The sequence below is a fragment of the Eupeodes corollae genome, chromosome 1 (genome assembly GCF_945859685.1).
Source record: "Eupeodes corollae chromosome 1, idEupCoro1.1, whole genome shotgun sequence".
Lineage (NCBI taxonomy): Eukaryota > Metazoa > Arthropoda > Insecta > Diptera > Syrphidae > Eupeodes > Eupeodes corollae.
In genome coordinates, this window is record NC_079147.1 from 8,941,587 (window position 1) to 8,957,308 (window position 15,722).

Here is a 15,722-nt window from a genome sequence, read left to right on the forward strand (position 1 = left end):
CTCCTTTCCAAGAGATATAAAAAGACTTGAAAATGTTAAAATATTTGAAAACAAACTTAAACTCTACTTTTCTTCGTCTTAGTTATTTGTGAGGTTTTACCTTTAATTATTTAATTTAAATCAATGGTGATACCAATTAAATTAAACTGCTCAGTTTTGTCCATTAAAATGTAATTTCTATTTTGTAATTTTGCATATACTTGCTTGCTATTGTATTAAATTAAAGTTAGCTTTCTTTATCAAATTTGTACATATTTAAGTTTTCACTTTTTAATAAGATATTGTATCTTAATGTGTATAGCCTATCACTGAATTAAATAAACTAAACTAAATCCGTTTGGCAACTTATAACTAAGCGTACGTATCATTTTTAACATTTTAGCATTTACTTAGTAAATGATTCTTACCAACTAAGAAAATTTGATAAAATATATCAACCATGAATACACACTTAACATGCATGGGGTATTATTGTCCTACATCAATCTATTTAGGATTAAATCGTTAAATAATGGTTTAATTTTTTTGTCTGTTTTGATATAAAGTATTTACATTTACGTCAAAAGTGCGCCACTTGTTTTTGTTACTCAGTTTATAAATACACTCTTTTCTACATAACTATCTCTTTTGAGGTTTAAATGCCCTATTCCTTTATTGAGACAAAAACTAAATTTTATGTTAAAAGTCTTAAATTAGCAAAGATTTTAATTTAAGTATAATCATCAATCATAAACCGATCGTATGAACAATACAATTTTCGTTGTTTTGATAAACAAATGAAACATTAATTCGGATGTTTAAACACTTAAAACAACAGATATTAAATACAAGAAACAAATGTCTTAGTTAACTCATTTATAATAATCTCTAAAATGCATATTCTACTTTCAGAAATCGCTCGAAGTTCTCGGCTTACACTCAGATGAGATCACGTCGATGTTTCGCATTATAGCTGTCGTACTGAAGTTAGGAAATTTTATCTTTGTACCAATAACTAATATAGACGGCACCGAAGGCTGTCAGGTTTCCAATGATTACGGTAATATAAATAAGTTTTTAAAATTTAAATATTAACGTACTAAATATAAATTTGTATTTGTTTTTTTTTTTTTGTCTTTTATAGAATTACAGGAAACCGCTCAGTTACTTAATCTAGATGCTCAAATTTTATTACATTGCCTTACGCGAGCTAGTGCTGCTTGTATGCATGAAGATTCTGGTAAGGGTCTCCACGTTCATCTTTCCAGTTGGTTATAATCTATTTAACTTTTATTGTTTTTGTGTATTAAGGTTGCGAACTTGATGCCAGACAAGCAACAGCGTACAGAAATACATTATGTCGAACACTTTACAGTCGACTATTTACTTGGCTCGTCAATAGAATTAATGACTCATTGAAATCAAATCAAAGAGAGAAGAATTTAGCTTTACTAGACTTTTACGGTTTCGAAATTTTTGATAACAATTCTTTTGAACAATTCGCAATTAATTACTGTGCTGAGAAAATACACCAGGTATGTTTTTTTTTTTAAATTATTTGTCGAGTTAAAATTCATTAAAATATTTTGTTTTCCTTTTCAAATTTTTAGAATTTTATATACAACGTTCTTAGGCTAGAACAAGAGATTTATGTCAGAGAAGGGCTTGAATGGTCTCGTATTGATTTTTTTGATAATGAATCAATTTGCGAACTTATCGATAAGCCTTGCTATGGCATTTTAAGTCTCATTAATGAACCGCACATAAACACTGACGAAGCACTTTTGATTCGAATACAACAATGCTGTGCTGGCCATCCAAACTTCCTAACAAGTGGTCCAACAATGACTTCAATGAGTTTTAAGTGAGTTTTTATCTATGATTATGTTTTTATTAATATGTTATTGCTGAGTTTCTTGGAAACAGTTACATAAATAGGATTATTCAAATTTGATTTGATCAGTTTGGTAATGAAAATATAACAGTGGCGACACAACTGTAAGTGTCTAAAACACTTTTTCACAAAAACTTTGCCGTAGCATATATTTTATTCAAACATAACAGCTTTACCGAAGAGCTTACAGAAAATCTAAGGAATATTGGTTATAACTAAAATTTGAATGGAAAGAGATAATTTTCTTGCCAGTCAACACGCAAGAAAAGGTATTTTCAAGCCAACGACAAATTTGATTTCCTCTTTTTGCAGATCATTACATACACACTACTGAGCGCATAAATGTACAGAGTAGACAACACAGCACCTTGAGCACTAGACTATGAAAGGTGGTAACAACACAAGACATTAATACAAGACAGAAGGACAGAAGAGAAAGAACAACAGACAGAAAGAACACTTGACAACAGCACACGGTAGGTTTCGAGACGGTCCCCCATCTGTCTACTAACCACGATCACTGATGTTTGATTTCGGTGATCGATGGGAACCGAAGCTCTATCAGTGATTATTGCCCCTTTGCAGATCAATCTGCTAATATCCAAGACTTTTTTCTTTTCCGTGATTTTAATAAATATGCGATCGGTGCATTTTCACCCTACACACATCTGATATGCTATTTAGAAATGTCTCATGCTAAAAAGTGAAAGAAAATCGTTTGGCAATATGAGAAAGCCAACTGGTCTGGATGACTTCTTCAGGAACTTTAACTAGTTACTATGCTTCCCCGATAGTGACGTAAACTTTAGCGTTGATATAAGTACAAACTGAATTCTTTGTGGAAGAAGACATTTTATACTAAATGAAAAAAAAATCCATCAAACCCTTTTAAAGAGGATATCAGGAACAATTTCTGGACTCACACGTTTGTCCTTCGGATGTGGATATCGATGTCTAATGAGGAATTGTCAACTGTGTAGAATAGAGTTATTCATGTCTCCTGTCGTAAAAGCGTAACTTACACCAATGCCGCTATCCATTATCAAAAATAAATAAATTAGGTAGCGCAACAGTCCGTTGAGAACTAGGGCCTAGTGTCTTACTCAACCATTACTGTGTGCGAGTAATGTTTTTAGGAATGGAGAATACCTACAATTTTGGAAGACTTGGAAGATTTGTCAATTCTTAGCAAAGAGGCAGTACCCGTGAAACAAAAGTTTGGATGGCACAGGGAAAACAGGTTTTGAGAATGTTAGTCAATAAAACTTTAACAGAAACATTAAAGTCGCTCAAACAAGTCTTTCATTTTTTGGACCGATATTTTTGCAAACAATGTTCTTTCGAATTAGCTATTTGCATTTTCCCCCTTAAACAAGCCCTTATACTCAGACTTCCGGTAATACTCTTAAGTTATTTGAGCTCAATTTCTGACTTACTTTCATGTAAAGAGATTCTTTTTTCACCGTACATCAGGAATGTGGAATGGTTTACTGAACTTTTTTCTTCTCCTGTGCACCTGTGTTAAAACTTGAAATATATTAAAGGTAGTGTCTTCAACTTACATTCAAAAATCCCTTATTGCGCGTAGATTAGATATTTTTCTTAACACGATAATACCCCTATCGTATTTTTGGTTGACTATTTGACATTATAAAGCCATAAAATTAAAGTTGGGATTAGCGAAAAATTTTTACGTTTGAAAAACTACATTTGTTAACAAAAATTCCTCAACAATCTTTTTGCAGCCTGAAGCTCTTTTTATTACAATACTTTTTTTCTTCTAGAATAAGACACTTCGCAAATGTAGTCAACTATACGGTTCATCGGTTTCTGGAAAAAAATTCAGATGTGCTTCCCAAAAATATTAGCGGAGGTCTATACCAAAGCAAAATGTCTTTAGTACAAAGCCTCTTCCCAGAAGGTAAGTAAAAATAATTATGTTATGTTTAGTCCTATAAAATGATTTTTCTTTTTGTGATCATTTTAAAGGCAATCCAAAGCGTTCAACCAAGAAACCCTCTACCCTTAGTGCCAATTTACGCACCCAATTACAAACTCTTATAGCTATAATCAAAAATCGCGGAACTCATTATGTCTTCTGCATAAAGCCGAATGAGGCAAAGCAGCCAAGAACATTCGAACTAGCCTTAGTACAACATCAAGTGCGTTACATGAGCCTTATGCCTTTAGTTAATCTATGTAGGACGGGTCACTGCTTTCATCTATCTCATGGGAAATTTTTCAACCGCTATAAACTGCTGAATAGTGTAACGTGGCCACATTTACACAGTGGCAATACCGTTGAAGGTATTGCATTGATTATTCGTAATGTTCCACTGCCATCAGCAGAATTCACAATCGGAACTAAGAATGTCTTCATTAGGAGTCCGCGTACTGTAAGATAATATTTGTTTCTAACCAATTTAAATAGATGTGTGGATTCTTAAGCTCGATTAAATTTCAGGTTTTTGAATTGGAACAGTTTAGGAAAGCGCGCATGGATGATCTAGCCATCCTGATACAGAAAACATATCGAATGCACATGCGAAGAAAAACATTCCTGCGGATGCGAGAAAGTCAAATTGTTATATCGAGTGCCTGGAGAACATGGAGGGTTTGTTAGCTTTTTATTTAGTTTGTTTGATATCATTTTTGCATGGTGTTTGCATGTAACTTTTTTATTTGCATTTGTTTGCATATAGGAGTGTCGCTTTGGTATTCCGTTCACAGGGCGAAGGCATCTGTGGAGTTTATATAGAATAGTAAGTATGCCTTGAAGATGCATCGGTTTTGCTCTTATCTAGAATGCACTTTTTTACACATTTATTTTTATTTGTAATTGTTATAACAATCAAATTAAAAATTAATAATAATTGCCAACAACTATTTGCTTCATTTTTTAATGTTTGATTTGTTTTGTCTTATAGGCCAAGGAAGAATATCGTGCTGTAAAATACAGGAAACAAGTTGAATGGGCGGTTGAGGTTATTTTTCAATTTTATAGAAGATGGAAAATTCGAAATTTTCTTCTTACACTTCCGCTACGTCTTCCGCCAAATACACTAAGCCCGCTTTCTACGGAATGGCCTAGTGCGCCAAAATTTTTAATTGAAACTTCGAGAATTCTACGTGCAATTTATCATCGCTGGAAATGTTTGGTCTACCGGAATTCGTTTGATCAAACATCACGTAATCGTATGAGAGAAAAAGTTACTGCGAGTATTATTTTTAAGGATCGAAAAGCATCGTATCCAAGAAGGTAACAAAAAGCAGACTTTCGAATAACTTTAGAATTCAAAACAATAATTTTGTTTTTGTGGTGATTCTAGTGTCGGACATCCTTTTGTTGGTGACTACGTGAGACTGCGCCATAATTTACAATGGAAAAAGATCTGCGTGGAAACAAACGACCAATATGTGGTGTTTGCCGATATCATAAACAAAATAACTCGTTCAAGTGGAAAGGTGCCTAAAACTTCTTCAAATAACATTAAACCAAAAAAAGATGCTCATCTATTAATTTATTTTCAGTTTGTGCCAATTTTATTAGTTTTATCAACGTCTTCATTATTACTTTTGGATCAGCGAACATTACAAATAAAATATCGTGTTCCAGCTGCTGAGATATATCGTATGTCATTAAGCCCCTACTTAGACGATATAGCAGTGTTTCATGTTAAAGCTGTATGTAAACATCACATATAATTAAAGGTATTTTTAGTCGTCTTATATTTCATTTATTTTCAGTCAGAATTTGGTCGAAAAAAAGGAGATTTTGTCTTCCAGACTGGTCATGTCATTGAAATTGTAACAAAATTATTTCTAGTAATTCAGAATGCAACAAGTAAGCCGCCAGAGATACACATAAGTACCGAGTAAGATCTTTATTTTGTATTTGTTTTATTTGGAGTTTTTATTGTTGATTCAACTTTTCTTTAGATTTGAAGCTAACTTCGGTCAACAAACTGTTGTTTTTACATTTAAGTATGGTGGTATGTCAGAGTTTTCACAAGGACCACCAAAAGTAAGCAGAAAAGGAAATCGAATGGAAATTATTGTATGATCTTCATTAAGGTGTAATCCAGGAACTTATAGGTATTAAAAAAATGTCATTTAGAATTAATAGTGTGCCAAAATGTTAACTGCGCCAATTAGTCAAATGTCAAAAAATAATATGGTGAAGCTTATTTATTCTTTTTTCGTATTGTCTCCCAAAATGCATCAAATTTTAAAGTTAATATTACAATTATTCGAGTTAATGACACACTACAAAGGAAATCAACAAAAATGCAGCTTTAAAAATAAAGCTTCTTTTGTAATGTTTAAATTATAGGATTTTCAATATGACTCTATTTTCTTTAAACCTCAAGTTGACCTCTTACTTTTTGACTCATTTTACTTGGTCAATTTATTTTAAACTTATGATTGATTTAAAAAAGTTATCAGTAAAGCACGAAAATGCATAATAAAGTATGTTTAAGATTAGGTTCACGTTTTACAATTATGCTTTTCTTTTCCAATGACCTCTAAGAGAAAGAAAAAAAGGCCTAACTTAGATTTAATCTATAAAAAGCCCAATTTTTGTTTTAAAATACTAAGTAGCACAGCAATTGTGCTAAAATAAGAAATTCAACACAAAAAATTACAATTTACTGTCTTCTTTTTCCATTTCAATAATTTTTCGGTAAAATTCCACGCGAACAGGCACATCCTGGGGGTTTAACTTACTTGTACTCTAGACTTTGTACCTTTGTTTCACAATGTAACCACCGGTCACCAAAGGATTAATTCATCATAAAGTATCCGTTATCGCTAGTCAAAAAGCTTGTATTATCGATACTCTAGCGACTGTCCCATGTATCATATTTTTGTACACAAATTTAATTGACTGCCCAAACAAATTGATATGAAGTCACTTTTTATTCATAGAATTTCTTGTGCCGCCTACGTCCATGTATCATTTTTGATACATATTATTATCATTATTATTAATTTTATTAAATGGTTAATAAATTACAAATTTAATAATTACTTAAACTAGAAATTAGCTGCCAGAGCTATCTACTAAAGAAGTTAAGTTTTTTAATTGCAAAAAATTTTTTAAAAACTTAATTTTCATATAAACGTGTTTTAGTTGCGCCTTATACTTTATGAAGTAAAATTATTTGCATTGTTGTTGAAACTTGCGTTGAGTTAAAGATTGCGTGACCGTATCACGAAAAACAACGTTTCCTTATAAGTTTACCATTTCAGCGTGGTATTTTTGTAAAGAATTGTGCGTATAGGCGTATTCGACCCCAGCATCTCCCAGCGTTTGATCTCCCAGCCAGTTGATCTGCTATATCATCATTATAGTCTATAACTTTATCTCCACTCCACATCCTTGTTCCTGTCGATTCAATACCATGACAAGTAGATAACATAAGCACATCTTGATTATCACGCCATTATTGTAAGACAGTAATGCATTCATGATGGTGTAGAGCAATTAATTCAGATTATTTCAATTAAGCTTGTTTCGATTCTTCAGCGATAATCGTTTGCCTTTCACCTAAAAGTGGTTCACATATTATAAAAAAGAAACAAATTTCGTGGACATTAACATAGAAATACAGATTAAACAAAATTAAATGAAATGCAAAACTGTTCTGCATTTAAAAATTATTTTAATATCTGGTAGCCTGGGCCTTAACTTTAATTACAGTGTGACATCTGTTGGACATTGAGTCAAAAATTCGGTGGCATCTGTTAATTGAAATATTATACCACTCCTGTTAAACCATCCTCCACAGTGCGGTTTAATTTTTTGTTAAATGTTTCCCAAACGCACATTTTAATTCTCCCCCAAAATGTTCTATGGGATGCAAGTCAGGTAATTAGAATGGCCACTCCAATACGCTGATTTTTTGGTCCTTAAAATACTTTTCAACGAATTTGGATGTATTCTGAGGGTCGTTGTCCTGTTGTAGAACATATTTGAGAGGCAGGTTCTCGTCCGCATAAGGTAACATCGTATCCTTCATGATGTTAACCTTCATATTTTGATCCATTTTACTCTCAATCAAATGTATTGGTCCAACGCCATACCAAGAAAACTTTACCCCAAAGTATGATACTGCTACCGTTTTCTGGATATATTTGGGATTCAGTTCTTTCAAATTAGGCATTCTAATGGTTTGTCTGCTATCAAATCCGAACAAATTTATCTTTGTTTCCCCCATCCAAAATACATTACTCCACTCCAATCAAAATGATCGAGGATGAATTTAAACCGCGTTGTTATATTTTGTTTTCCTTAGAAAGGGCACAATTATTGCGATCCTTCTGAGCAAGATACCTTCAACAAGTCTTCTACGATCAGTTCTGGAAGTTATTGGAAGCTGTACTTTGTTTTTTGTAAGGATCTTTTTTTGAGGCGCAATTATATTTGGCAAAAATTACAGCTTTATCTTCTAGGGAACAATGTTTACCGCGACCCATTTTTTCCTTAGAATTAATTGTAATATTATTAAAATAATTTGAATTTACTTCCTAAAGTGAACTTATTGTTTTATAAAAATTAAAAACTAATATATTTGATACTAGTTAAATATTAAGGTCTGTGTTCCAATGTGTTTCTTTTTTTAAGTCCACCAAAAACACAGTATTCCCCAAGGAGCGGTTCATCTCCAAACAATCTACAAGCAAACAAAAATAAAACCCAAGTTATTTTGCATAAGAAAGTCTATCTTTTTTTTGATAACGGTTAAAACTACTTCTAATGCATGTTGTTGCTTTAATTTAGTTTTACTCTTAGCAACTTTCCATGTGTCTATTTTTATGTCCATGTCTGTATGTACGTAACAGTATGTTAAGTTTTGAAAAAAGTACCGGACGTATTGATTTCTGTTTTTGTGAAGTGTAAACTCAAAGTAAGTTTCTAACCTTTTTAAATTTAACATCGCTGAATTATGACTTAAACTAAGCGTTTCTATTGTTCAGTTTTCCGAATTAAAACTAAGATGATGCATGATGGAAATTCAAATAAAAAGTTCCAGATGCAACTTTTAGAAATAAGAAAATTCCATCTGAAGAAATTAATTTTAAAAAATACTTGCTGTTCTCTAATTCGTACTTTTTTAAGGGTTTCTTTATATAGATGTTTAAAGATACAATATGAAAAATCGTGAACTTTCTAAACCTTTAATGTTTTCTTTTATTCTAAAGCTTCATAATATTATTAAGGGCAATCTATATTTATTTAATTGCGTACACAAAATAACAAAAGCATAATTTTATTCTCAATCTTGTGTTTCTTACACAAATATTAATTTAAAAATTTTATATTCATGAAACGTGATTACGATCGCCTGTTTGAAATATAACATGAGTGCAAATGTAATCAATTAAGTAATCACCGTCTGTTAAGACAATCATCAAACCAAACGAAAATAAAAATATATTTAAACAAAATAATAACTCCATGCATACCTACCAGTTAAAATTGACATATCGTAAAATTTCGAGAAACAAAAAAATAAAAAAAAATATAAATTAGTATTTTTAACTGACCCAGAGCAATGATATGTTAGCAATAAAAAAGATAAACAAAATTATTATGGGAAGAAAAATGTAAATAAAGTTCAAGAACATGATAATAAAACAAAAACAAACAAAAACAAAAACCACTCAGTAGCATAGTAAGATATTTAAACAAAATTTAATTATTTTAAAGTAATAGCCACAATTATATTTATATATTACTACTTATTATATAGCTACAAAACGAAAATAAATATTTAACTAGAATAATTTAATTTTTACCAAACATCACTGCCAATACAGGCGTAGAAAGCACTATTGATAGAAAATAATAATAAATAAAAAAATAAAAAATATAAACATGGGTTGCGTTCAAATAAAATTGTTAAACCATTATTTATCTCGTGTTGAGATTTCAAATAAAAAAAAAATAAAAATAGTATAATTAAAAATTGAAACACAATAATATAAAAAAATGTTGTCAGGTTTTTCATAGAAAATATTTATAGATATATGTATGTATACATTGAAGTTTTCAAATCTACAAAGAACAAAATGACTCTTAATTGTTACAATAAATATGCAGATTTAAAAATAAAGTTTAAAAATAGTTTATGGCCAGTTAGTTAATCCAAACTTAACAATTCTCAACACAATTGCACTAATTTTTGTGTGAATTCCGAAAAGAATATAAAAGTATATATTTTAAGTGGAGAATATTTACACGACCTAAATAAAAAAAATAAAAAAATGAAGTTATGAAATCATATATAACATTATTGTATTTTAAAAAATAAAACAAAAATAATTAAGAAAAAAGGTATTATGAGAGAGATTTTAAAGTAAATATTTTTTAGGTACAAATAGAATTTTCAAAGTTGTGTAAATACAAAAGTATTTAAAAAAAATTAATTATAAATAATTATTTGTAAAGCTGTAAGCAAATTAAAGTTAAAATTTTATTATTATTAAAAATGTTGTTGTTTATTTGTATGTATTTCTTGCTAAGCAATGTTTTCAGAAAGTTTCAGCTGGGACCAATGCACTCTACAAGTACAAGTATCCATGTTGCTTTTACTCATTAAAAACTACAAAATTCAAAATTCAGATTCATGAATTTATTATTATTATTATAATTTATTCATTAGTAATTTAATATATGTACATGAAAAGAGGAGAGAACCTAGCTGCGAAGACTATTGGCTGATTATTAACATTTCAACAAAGAATTTTACATTTTCAATATTTGAGATGGTGGGGATAGATATATTTTTAAAGATCGATGAAAAAACTAATTTTTATGATTGACAGTTTTCGAGGAGATGTTTTAAGAGGATGGATGTAGTTAAAGATTTTGTACTTTGATACTATTGGAGCCATAACAAACATTATAATGTATTCAAAAATAGTATCATTTTTATCATTGATTCATTAATTAATAATTGTTATAAAATTGTAACGAACTAAATTGTTTGGTAATTATTTGAATTTAAATCTGGCGTGCAAATGATATTAGTCGCCATTTTTTCCAATATTGAATTCGCCTTAGGTGAAAGCAAATAATTGTTATAAAAAGAGAAACATTTAAATAAACGAGCCCTTCTTTTGTGTAACTTGAACTTAAATAATCATCTTTCGCTTTAGTTCAACTCACTGAGTTTGTTTGTCTTATTGTTTTCGCGATATTCAAATTTAGCTAATTTCGCAAACAAGGTAAAGTCGGTTACTTATCTGAATTAGAATCTTTGCTACCTCTGGTTTTGATCACAGCATCAAACAGGATCTACATAAGTCCTAATCGGTTAAATTTGAGATCCCGGGTTGACGGGAAAACAATTCGTGACCGTACAGATACCTTTCTAGGTTATTAAGAATAGGATTTATGTTCGTTACTTTCTTGTAATGGTGGTGGCAAAGGCTACATTCGATCTCTTATTTTCTTCTAAGGGTGTTGAGTATTTGCGTCTTCAAATCTTTTTTGGTGTATCTATTAAATTTATACACTTGTGATTTCTTGGCGGAATTCGCCAAATTATCAGCTTCTTCATCTCCACATATGTATATTAGAATGAACTGGAGTCTACATCAGTTTAATTTTATTTGACTTCATTATTATCTAGTTCCTTAGCGCGGAAATAAGACCTGAATCGTTGTTTCGATTTTTAACTGCTTTCAGAACTGATATGCTGTCAGAGCATATAACAAAATTGTCGCCGCAAATCGTTATCGATAAAAGCATATCCCGGTAGGATGCCAACTTTTAGGATTGGGCCATTTTCAAATACGACAGAAAACGATGTATTATGTTTTATTTGGATCCATCAATCAGTGAATATAAATTTCCAGCTTTTAGTTTTAAGTTCTGATAAGACACTTGATAACAGTGATTGTTATAATGCATTGCTTGTATTCGTTTAATTATAGCAAACAAGGTGCAATATAAATGAGTCAACTTTTATATTCCATTAACGATATGATACAAGTTGTGTTTTTGGGATTACCATTTGTCGAGGATTGTTTTTAAAGGAGATGGAATACGTTTCTTGCACTTTAGGGCCATGACTTATGAATGTCTATACCGATAACTATATTTGTGGAAAGAACCCATTATACAACTATTTCAAATTTAATAATTATTTATTATGGACGTCGAAGGCAATAATACATAACACGACCGATAATGGCGATACCATTTTGTAAGGAGTTAAAAGACAAGTAAATATTATTAGCTCTGTTAAGGTATCATCTCGCCAACAGCCCAATTTTTCAATTTTTACAACATGTAAACCGCCTCGTTAATTTCAGTTCATCTTGGAAAAAAATTATAAATAAACTAAAAGCGGATATTCTTTGGAATTGGGTTAATAAATAAAACCTACAATTGTACATCAATAGCCAGTCCCGTTTCTTAGTATCGCCAATGGCCCTTATATATAACAAAATACAAATTCTCTTTAATAGCTCTCATTTTAATTGTTTTCTTATTTTAAGGTATTATATTTCTTACATAATTTTCTCTTCTAACAGTTTTTAACGGTTTTTATTCTCCTCTACTCAAAAATAAGTTTTACTATATTACTGTATTCGCAGTTGGATCGTGATCGTTTTTCTGACTAAAATCGTAAAGACTCAATTTCTTATTTATTGATCTTTATTTAATAAAAAAAAAAGTGAAGTAAGAGCCCATTAATATTCAGTGCTTATAGTCTAAGAGCTGGCAGCAAATTTTGGGAGTGGAGTGATAACCAAAATATATATATGTACATTTATGTGTAGATATACGCAACATAATGCCAAATTCAACCGTCTGGCAGGTTTTTTTTTCAGCCGGGGGCGGGCGTTGGAAAATGGTAATTTTTTCGATTTTGGGATCACTTTTTTTTGGGTTTCACACCACTCCCAAAATTTGCTGTCGGCTCTTGGTCTATTAGTTTTGTTAATTAATGAAGTGAAAAATTGATATTTTGTTGATTCAAATTTCTTATAATGTGATCGAAAAATAAACCAATAAAAATAACCCAAAAAAAGCAGGTTGAAGAATTTTTGAGAAAAGGAGTACCACACCGCAAAATTTCGGAATTGACGCCTATATCACTAGGCTCAATCAGTAAAATTCGGCAAAATCTCGAAAATTTACCCTGTAAAAACAAAGCTGGGCGATAGCTAATGTTGTCTTCGGTCGAAAACGGAAAATTATTCGAGATTTAATAATGAACATATTTCAAAATGCTGTTCAAATCGAGCGAGCTTTGGACCAAGACCAAAACATTCTCATTTCAGCGGAAACAGTTCTCAGGACACTAAGATCCGGTCGTTTAAGAGCAAGAGCCAAAGTAAAAAAACAACTTCTAACTAAACGACACCAAAAATTGAGGCTGGAATACACAACAAAATAATCTTCTTTGACAACGGATGACTGGGCGAGTGTTTTGGTCGGATGAAAGCAAAATTAACCGTTTGGGCTCGGTCGGAAGAGAGTAGGTATGGAAAATACCAGGGGTGGAATCGGTTAAGGTGACTGTTGACTATCAATTTTTTGATAGTCAAATTGATTATCATTTTCATTCCGTCTGTATAAGATGATTCAACTCAATTCAATTCGATTGACAAATTTCAGATTCAAATTGTCAAAATTCGTTGTTGCCTTGGTGAAATTTTAAATTGATTCTTATAAAATATCTAAATAAAAGTTTCAAATTGGCTTATTTTGAATAAAATTCTTACTTTTCTTACTTTTTTTCGAATGTCGTAAGCTTTGTCGGTCACAGGAATGTGTTTTTTAAAAAAACAAAGTGAACTAAGAAAATTTTCCAGTCGTTTGTGTAAGCGTCTGGTAGCTCTATTCGGAATAAACAAATTTGTTTGAAAACGACTATCACATTTTTTTGTGATAGTTTTTTATGTATGAATTTGACTATCACCTTATGTAGATCAAATTCGATCATTTTGATTGTCATATATCAACAATCACCTTAGCCGATTCCACCCCAGGGGAAAAGTTTCAACCTCGTCACCTACTCTGAAGTTCGGTAGAATTCGGTGTTGAAGCTTCGGACATTGTCTTCCAGCAAGACAATGATCCGAAGCATACTGCCAAGATCACCCAAAAATGGTTAAAAGACCACGGCTACACACTGTTAACATGGCCACCGCAATCCTCAGATCTTAACCCCATCGAACACTTGTGGGGTGTGTTAAAAAAGTCCATTGCAGGAGAAACTGCAAATTTAACAGAACTCTGGTCAAAAAAAAAAAACAGCTTGGGAAATTTTAAGCCCAGGGATATGTAAGAATTTGGTTGACAGTATACCCAATCGAATACAAGCAGTAATTGATGCTAGAGGGGAAAACACAAAATCAAAAACACAAAATATTAACTATCCAAAGCTTTTGAAAAAGGAAAACATTTAAAATCGATCAAGCTTTGCACATTTCTTATTGTTTACTTTTTAGACTTGAAACAAATTATTTTCATTTTTCATAGAAAAGCGTGATCAATTTTGTGATTCACTGAAGTTCGTTCACGTAATACAACAATGTAAGCATAAGAAATAAAGAGTTCATACATCTATCTCCTTTTTCCTTATATATTTGTATATATATTTGAATAGTACTATCATGAAGAAGGAACGCTCAACCTGACATCTTTTTACGACTTCCTAAACAATTCGATCCACATCGAGAGTTCCAATATAAAATAATAAATTTCCATATTATTAAAAAAAACAGAAGATAGAGAAGAATGTATACAAATTAAGTGAAAGTTCGAGGGAGTCAATAAAAACACATTTTTGTTATAATTTATTTTTTGATTGTTTGATTAGTTGATTGGCAATGAAATCATTTAAAAAAAACACACAGGACAAAAAATAGAAGGAAAATTAGAATATAAATCAATCAAAAAAATTGAAAAACAAAATATTGTTCACCTAGAAAATTATACGAACAAAAAATGATTTTATCTCCAAAACAATTTTACATAACGAAAAATAACGTTTTTGACGGTACATGACTGTTTACCTCCGCCGGTTTACCTCTGCCAGTTTACCACCGCCAGTTTACCTCTGCCAGTTTACCTCCGCCGGTTTACCTCTGCCAGTTTACCTCTGGACAGTTTACCACCGCCAGTTTACCTCTGGACGGTTTACCTCCAGAGCAGGTAAGGTAGTTTGAAATGTGGCTTATTTTGTTCACAGGGTGCTTCTTAATAAATGCAAAGACCGATATTTCTGCTTCTTAGTGTTTTATTTTATAGTGCTATTCGGCCGTGAGTTTATTTATTTTTAAAAACTGTTACTCATAAATGTTTTTATGGTCAATTTCTCGTTTTGTCTATTGAAGAAAGAGAAAGATTGAATTCTGTTAAATATTGAAAAAAAAACACAAAAACTTACTTAAATATCAAATGAATATTTTGCTTTAGAAAAAAAAACGTTATGGTGTTGTGGAAGTGTCATAATTCATTTCATTAGTAATACAAATAAAGAACAACACAAAACTAAATGCCAAAAGTTTTCAATTCGATGCTAGTTTTGAAAATAATAAACTACCTTATCTGCTCTGGAGGTAAACCGTCCGGAGGTAAACTGGCGGTGGTAAACTGTCCAGAGGTAAACTGGCAGAGGTAAACCGGCGGAGGTAAACTGGCAGAGGTAAACTGGCGGTGGTAAACTGGCAGAGGTAAACCGGCGGAGGTGAACTGTCCTGCTTCGACATCGAATGTATGCTATGAAAAAATTCAAAATATGGCAACGAAGCATTGTATCAAAACTTAAATTTGAAAATGTTGCTTTTAAATTTTCATATTTCACAAAAATAGAAAATCTAA

At 31.3% G+C, this 15,722-nt stretch overlaps 1 protein-coding gene across 2 annotated transcripts in view; it reads left to right on the top strand.

Annotated features, from left to right (window-relative positions):
* Positions 1 to 9,538, top strand: part of LOC129938527 (unconventional myosin-Ib) — a 28,280-nt gene extending 18,742 nt beyond the window's left edge. Inside the window, exons 10-22 of one of the 2 annotated variants that reach the window (XM_056046149.1) lie at positions 892 to 1,039; positions 1,124 to 1,219; positions 1,291 to 1,514; positions 1,590 to 1,843; positions 3,658 to 3,794; positions 3,863 to 4,269; positions 4,338 to 4,487; positions 4,576 to 4,635; positions 4,801 to 5,132; positions 5,203 to 5,338; positions 5,405 to 5,557; positions 5,621 to 5,748; positions 5,813 to 9,538. In XM_056046149.1, coding sequence (XP_055902124.1) covers positions 892 to 1,039; positions 1,124 to 1,219; positions 1,291 to 1,514; positions 1,590 to 1,843; positions 3,658 to 3,794; positions 3,863 to 4,269; positions 4,338 to 4,487; positions 4,576 to 4,635; positions 4,801 to 5,132; positions 5,203 to 5,338; positions 5,405 to 5,557; positions 5,621 to 5,748; positions 5,813 to 5,936 — 2,349 coding nt within the window. In that variant the 3' untranslated portion in view covers positions 5,937 to 9,538. The remainder of the gene's footprint in view (positions 1 to 891; positions 1,040 to 1,123; positions 1,220 to 1,290; positions 1,515 to 1,589; positions 1,844 to 3,657; positions 3,795 to 3,862; positions 4,270 to 4,337; positions 4,488 to 4,575; positions 4,636 to 4,800; positions 5,133 to 5,202; positions 5,339 to 5,404; positions 5,558 to 5,620; positions 5,749 to 5,812) is intronic. The other variant, XM_056046150.1, reaches the window with a different exon arrangement.
* The last annotated feature ends 6,184 nt before the right edge of the window (positions 9,539 to 15,722 follow it).